At 50.5% G+C, this 7,524-nt stretch overlaps 1 protein-coding gene across 2 annotated transcripts in view; it reads right to left on the reverse strand.

Moving 5' to 3' along the window:
* The window catches only part of LOC138260928 (protein bicaudal D homolog 2-like), an 82,172-nt gene extending 77,548 nt beyond the window's left edge, over positions 1-4,624 (reverse strand). The window contains exons 1-2 of one of the 2 annotated variants that reach the window (XM_069209453.1): positions 4,335-4,624; positions 2,008-2,250 (exon numbers count right to left, since the gene is read on the reverse strand). In XM_069209453.1, the coding sequence (XP_069065554.1) occupies positions 2,008-2,250; positions 4,335-4,589 (498 nt within the window). In that variant the 5' untranslated portion in view covers positions 4,590-4,624. Of the gene's footprint in view, positions 1-2,007; positions 2,251-4,074 lie in introns of both variants that reach the window. The other variant, XM_069209454.1, reaches the window with a different exon arrangement.
* Between the last annotated feature and the right edge of the window lie 2,900 nt (positions 4,625-7,524).

Raw genomic sequence — 7,524 nt, forward strand, 5'->3', positions numbered from 1 at the left:
AACATGCAAGTTACTAGGTTTTCACACTCAATGGCATTCCAGCCATGAAACTATTGCTAACTGCTTCCTCCAGACCCAGTACGTAAACCTGTGGAAAGGTGACAAAATAAGGAAGTTGCTATAGAAAGGATCGGAATTGCAAGTATTCAAGCCCTACTATAGTAGTAGCCCTGGCATGATCAGAGAGGCTATTATCAGAGCTCTGACATAATGAGATTGCTGCCATAATTTGTCCCCACACTACAATGCACCAAAGGGACAAGTAGATTATTATTATTATTTTTTTTAAACACAGAAAAAGTAGATTTAAGGCGCAATCTGTCCCATGGACAGGTAGATAAATTCCACACCCATGAAGTGATTGGTGTGCTTAAAGCCCACAGAAAAGATTATGCTCAACTAAAAAAAGCGCAGCAAAACCCTGAAACCATTTGGTGGAAAAAAAAAACCATAGCCACCCGCCCAACCCATGTGAAAGAAGTTAAGTGGCATGCCCACTCATTCTAAATATTACAACAAAGATGTGACCCCTCCCCCCCCTCTCCCCCCCTTAGCGGAGTTGACTGCAATACCTCATCTGCACAGAGTGGAAAATCTTCTCTCACAATAAGGCACATAAGGGGACGGAAAAGGTGCCCATCCAATCGCATTTTGATTGGCCACAGGTTACCTCCTTCCTGCTGCCATACAGTGTGGATCATACAGACATCCAGTCAGCCATGGATCCGTCAGTCACAACAGCCGAGAATATCACTGGCAATGATTCACTGTAACAGAACTCAGGTAACCTACAAAGACATCCTGTGACCAGAAGGTGGTGCTCTTGGCCAAGGCAGACACTACATTCTTGACAGATGGTCCTTAACACGGCCACCTAACCGAGCCCTGCCCGAAATGAGATTGTAAAACTCCTGTTCTGCATTACTACAGAGGAAACTACCCGCATACCAATGAACAAGCAGTGGCAAAACCAAAAAATTTCAAGTGTGGGGACAAATATATATATACACACACAAAAAAAAAAAAAAGTTACATGGGCGTCATAGTTACTCACATTTTAAACGTACTAAACTTCGCCTGTTATGGTTAGAGTTAGTTGAAGTAGCTATAACTCGGTGAACTATAGTTTGTGCCCGTGCAGTGGGGGAAGAGAGAGACTCTTTTAAAGAACGTGTGACAAGAAGTACCAGACCACGTTGTGGTCAACCTGACCTAAAAACGCAGTTCAGTCAATTACTCAAATCGCACAATGCATGAAAGTCAGTTTAAGGCTCAGACAGAAGGCTGGTCTGAGTCAGCAAAAACTAAAAGCACCGCCATGTTCTCAGCTGCCAGCCTCTGCAACCATTAACACAGCCAGAGGGCAAGAGGCATGGTTCGCTTGGGCAGAAAAGACCCCACTTCACTCCAATCCACCCCACCCATAACACCAGGATGTGAGCAAGGACAAATAGTGAATGTAAGACGCAGAGATGACACTAGTGCACAACACCTGCTCTACAGAGGGAGTGTGAGGGGGCATCTGCTCTGCCGCCCTCCTAGGGGAAGCCCCACCAGCAGCCCCCACTGCACTCTAATCCACCCATAACACCAGGATGTGAACAAGGACAAACAGTGACTGTAAGAGGCAGAGATAACACTAGTGCACAACACCTTTTCTGAGGGGGGGGGGGGGCAGTAGCTCTGCCCTCCTCCCAGGAGAAGCCCCACCAGCAGCCCCCACTGCACTCGAATCCACCCATAACACCAGGATGTGAAGAAGGTCAAACAGTGGATGTAAGAGGCAGAGACATCACTAGTGCACAACACCTTTTCTGAGGGGGGGGGGGGGGGGGGGGGGAGTGTAGCTCTGCCCTACTCCCAGGACACGACCCACCAGCAACCCCCACTTAACTCCAATCCACAGAGACATGGCCGTCACCGGGGCACAAGTGTGAGGGGGCATCAGCCCTGGCCCCCTCCCTGTACAAGACCCTCCAGCAGCCCCCCAGGACAGGGGCCCCTCACCTCCTTGACCTGCTGCAGCTCCAGCTTCATGGCTTCATGCTCGGACTCCAGGTCGGTGTACTTCTGCTTCAGGTCTGCGTTCTCCTCCAGCACGGCCAGTCCGTACTGGGCCGCCTGCACCTTCTCCTGCGTGGTTTCCTGCAGCTCGGCCGAGAGGCGCTCAACCTCCGCCCGGAGGAGCCCCGCGTCCCGGGGGTCCATGGCTTCTCTGGGGTGCGAGGGCCGGAGGGGGCGTGCACGCTTCTGTGGGAGAAGAAGGGTGGAGACCTGGGTTAGTACTGACATGAGGGCCTGCAGAAGAATGACCTCTGAGAGGCCATGGGCAGGAAAGTACCCACCAGGCCTCAGGTGGCGTCTTGGGAACACCTGCGGAAGTTAAGTGTAGAGGTGGATACTGACCGCCTGATTCAAGGCAATGACCTACACCTCGGTTTATTACCAGATGCATGCTTAATGACCTGGAGAGGCGCAGGTCATGAAGGCAACAATACTTGTAGAGCACGCACGGCCCAGAAGGATGCAGGGCCCTGCCCTTCCCACTGCATGTGGTTTAAAAATAAACCTACACAGGACAGAGACACGTTGTGGCACCACTTGTCCCATCTGTAAAGAGCATTAGAAGCACCGGCAAGCGTGTGGCTGCCATCACACAGGCCATTATAGTATAAGTCAAGAAACAAGCAAGGCGGGGAGGGTGGTGGGTGAACAGGCCAAGGAGCACAAGTATTTACAACCCTTACACTAGGGCCTAGGCCCTCGGGAGACTGATGATCAGGGCAGCTCCGAGCATGGCTGGTGAACAGCTGTGGTGTTTGCTGCCAGAGAGATGCCATTGCAATGCAAAGGCCACACCACTGAAACCCGACGTCTCACCTGGGCTCAACAGGGGAAGAAAAGCTCGGGCACGAGCATCTGCATCTTACAGTGCAAGGCAAGCTTAAAGCATCCAGTGCGAATCGAGGGGAGTCAAAGGGCAGACAAGACGAGGCGATTCGTGGTAAGAGAGCAGGATGTGGGGGCAGGGTGTGTCTGGTACTGCAGGCCCGAGGGGTCCCCACCATGCCTTAGACACACTGCCAGTGGTGGTCTCGATGCAGAGCTGCCGAGGGATGGTCACCCCCAGACAGACACCCCGAAGGTGCATCAGAGACACAAACTGCCTCAATAGGAATGACAGCAGCCTCTCCTGCCCACTGCCGGGTAAGAAGAGCGCAGTGATGGAAGGATCCTTACATTAAGGTCTGCCACCGGCGATCACTGGGGGCAAGTCACCAGGGACACTGTCTGCAGCACAGGGCGAGCTGTGTACAACAGACCACCCCCTCGTACACAAGACAGCCCCACATCTCCCTCTGCACTTACCTGCTGCACTGGCAGGCACCGAGGAGGGAAGCAGGCAGGTGCACCCTTGCAAAGCTGCGCCCAGTGCCAGGGTGCAGGGCCTGTCTGGGGAGGGAGGAGGGGATCTGGACAAAAGTGTGAAGGCAGGAGGGGGGGGGCAGGGGACAGGCCGGCAGGAAGGGGTGGGGAGCCAATATGCAATCCCCACCACATGCATCCGGAACTGTGAGAGTTGCTGCCGTAATCAGAGGTGTCAGGAGATCCAGGGGTTGCTATTTCAGACAGAGCCGATAGTTGAGGGGCAGTGAATGGGGATGATGGATACAGGCACTATATATAAATAAAACCACTAGTGCGTGAATCAGAATGAAAATAAAATGTGCAAATAACTCAGGAGACGCCGAAACAGGACCAATAAATAACTGCACACACACGCCAAGTAATTTTAACTTGTGACCTAAAAACCTCTACACTTATTGGCTTTGGATAACACATATGGGACAGTTTTGTCACTAGACGGTGTAATTTGTTACCATTACGCTACAATATATAATCTCTACCTTGTTGCATTAACAGGTGCACACAATGTGTTAAATTGCATCCTTTGCAAAGCAGTTCCTGTGCACGTCACACAAAAAGACATAGCAAACTAACAAGAAAGTTACACACATCGGGCCTGAAACGTTACAAATGCATGTGGGAAATGTACATGTGATCTGCAATTACCGTTAGCGCTTCTGTGTCTGACTGCACGGGAGGGGTCAGGGAGAGAAAGGGACGCCTTCGCCGTGAAGACACAACCACGTGATTGCGCCTAGCGCTTCGAGTCCACTGACCGGCTCAAGGGCTGTATGGGTGGGTGTGGCAGTTTCCCGGTGCCCCGACCCAACCTCCTCCTCTTAAGCCGGTAAAAAGGCGAGGAGGGGCACGGGAAGCTCCCCCGACCCATCGAGCCCTCCCCAGCTGCCGCCCCGGCCCTCACTCACCCTCTCTGACGTCACTCTGGGCTGCTCGCGCCCGGCGGACCCGGGGATGACGTCACCGCCCGCTCCCCTCCGAACTCCTAGAGTTTTTGAAATTCCTCGCGCTGCTAACGGCCCGAGCTGCCACTTCTGGGCTGCGGGGGAAGGCGGAGGGAAGGAAACCGAGCGCTCATTGGCTAGAGGGCGCGCGCTCCGCCACCAGTTGCCAAGTATTGGTGGCTGTGCCGTGCGAACTACGACAGCACCCCCGAGAGGCATCTTAAACCCAGCTGAACGCGAATCACAGGCCTCACATGGCTACCCGGCGTCCAATGAGAAAGCACAGGGCGGGGTCCACGCAGTTCGCCAACTTTCTTCGGGCGTGGTTAACCGCTAATCTGGTCCCCGCATGAATGCAACTAAATGTGCTTTCTAGTGTTTTGTGTGTAACTGGACTGACCGATTAATCCATAAATACATTTAGCATAGACAAAGACGAACTTCTAACTAGCTGTTTGGATATACTAAGTGTCACACCAGTACAATTAGGGCGAATACACACATAGCTCATTTTAAATGTTGATTTATATTCCCTGGCACCTGTGAAACTCCTAACAAAAGCTGCAACTCTATTAAATACCTGACTATGTTTGTTGCATAGCTCATTACAAGAAATATATTCCTGACAGATAATGTTTCTTCTGTATCATACTCCGTTCAAAGATGGCCGCTCCATCCACCCTCTGACGCGACGGTCACACTAGCCATAGGTGATGCCAATCAAACTAATGTCCCGCCCCACGTTTTGTCGTCGCGTGTTGGCGGGAAAAGCATGAGGTGAGGCTGAGAGAACGACGTCGCGCTAGAGCTCGGGTTTCTCAGACCCACCTATCGGCTGAGGCGATGGAAACGGGAGGAGCCGGGGCTACCGCGGTTTGCCCCACTTATGTCCTGGCGAATGTCGCCAGCTCCACGAAGGAACATGGCAAGTTTCTGTTTTTGATGGTTACTTCATTCTGGAAGAAAGAAAAATATAGAAGGTTGTATCACCCTTGTGTGTTTCGAAACGTATCTTATATTTTTTCTAAATGCTTATTGTTTAACCAGGTGTAGACAGTGCCTGTTCATATCTCAATTCACCCCATTAATATGGGTGCTAGCTGGTCATTATATGGTTATTATAATTGTATTTATATTGCACTTACAGACCAGACCAGGCGAGGCACTGAAGTACTTTTCAGGGGATATGTGAGTCTCTTAGTTCGATTGAATGGGATAGAGGAGGGAAGAATCTAGGAAATATATTTACTTTATGAATATATTATGAATGTTCAATCCAAAAAGGGAGCACCCTGTCTTATATTTCAGCTCAAATAGCCCCAAAGCATCATGATAAATGCAGTCATTAGAATTAATTCAAATCATATTTTGAAAAGTCTTTCACCATAAATGGGTGCAGCAATTGCTCCCTTTTTAAATTGTGTATTTAACGGCTCCCGTGAGCCTTTGTGCTGACGAGCTCTGGTGAAGCACCTGTGCGCCTCATGAATGGTACAAAAACCTGAGAATACGTTTAGGCGGCATTTCAGGCAACCCCATCTGCCACACTTTGTTCTCCGCTGATGATGGCAGAAAGCCAGAAACACGTGTCCGGATATACGGCATTCGCAGCACCAACTTATGGTGAAAAACATTCTACAACGTTACAGCACTTGCTGCACCCATTTATGGTGAAAGACTTTTTGAAATATTATTCAAATTCATTCTTATGATTGCATTTATCCTGATGCTTTGGGGCTATTCGAGCTGCAATGTAAGACAGGGAGCTCCCTTTTTGGATTGTATATTTTAAAAGTTTTACTGACATGGATAGTATTTTTGGGTCAAAGCCTTAAGACGGGGACGTCCGCCAATTCTCTTCTGAAGTGCCAATTTTTAACAACTCTAAGTCAGTTCAGAAGTATTCTGAATGATTATGTAAATGCAGAATTGACAGACATACATTTGAGAGGAGGCACAAGAAACATGACAACACAGAGACAGTACATTACTTAGGGGGTCATTACAACATTGTCGGTAAAAGCCGCTTACCGGCGTGCAGAAGACCGCCAATACACCGCCGCGGCCACGGAAATCCGCCACAGCTATTATGACCCACATCTCGGAATCTGCCGAAATTCAGACACCCACACAAGTCCGCCACACCAAAGGTCAGTGATAAACTGGCGAAAACAAAACCTCCACCGTCACGCCAACAGAAGCACGCCCATGCTATCACGACCCACGAATCCACGCGGCGGTCTTTCAACCGCGGTATTCCATTGGCGGTACACACCGCTGCGCTCAAAATACACACACATCTCCAAAACACCGCCACATTGGACAATTCGAAAGACACACACCTGATACACATACAAACACCACTCACACACACCCATTACAATATAAAACACACACAAACATCACACACAAACCCCTACAACCCAAAATTATTGACGAAGGCCAGAGAGAGAGCACAGAATAGACAACCCCACCACACAGAGGCACACAACACCATCACCCACACAACATCCACGCACAAAACACCACATACCACTACACATCACCACATACACCACCCTACACCACCCCATGGCACGGCAAAGACACCCCAGGTTCTCCGAGGAGGAGCTCAGGGTCATGGTGATGGAAATCATACGGGTAGAGCCACAGCTATTTGGAGCACAGGTGCAGCACACCTCCATAGCTAGGAAGATGGAGCTATGCAAAGAATAGTCGACAGGGTCAACGCAGTGGGACAGCACCCAAGAAATCGGGACAACATCAGGAAGAGGTGGAACGACCTACGGGGGAAGGTGCGTTCCGTGGTCTCCAGGCACAACATCGCGGTACAGCGGACTGGCGACGGACCCACACCTCCTCCCCCACAACTAACAACATGGGAGGAGCAGGTCTTGACCATTATGTATCCTGAGGGCCTCGGAGGAGTCGGTGGAGGAATGGACACTGGTAAGTCAAATCTTAACTATCATATCCCCCACCCTACCTGCATGCTATCACACACCCCCACCCTCACCCCCTCCCCTATCACCCCAAGTCCTCACTAATGTACTAATAACACAAACCACCCATCCCAACACCAAGCCCTGCATGACACAACAAAGCATGGACACCCATCACTAAAGCATGCCCACAGTACATACCCATAACACCC

Source organism: Pleurodeles waltl, chromosome 10, assembly GCF_031143425.1.
Source record: "Pleurodeles waltl isolate 20211129_DDA chromosome 10, aPleWal1.hap1.20221129, whole genome shotgun sequence".
NCBI lineage: Eukaryota > Metazoa > Chordata > Amphibia > Caudata > Salamandridae > Pleurodeles > Pleurodeles waltl.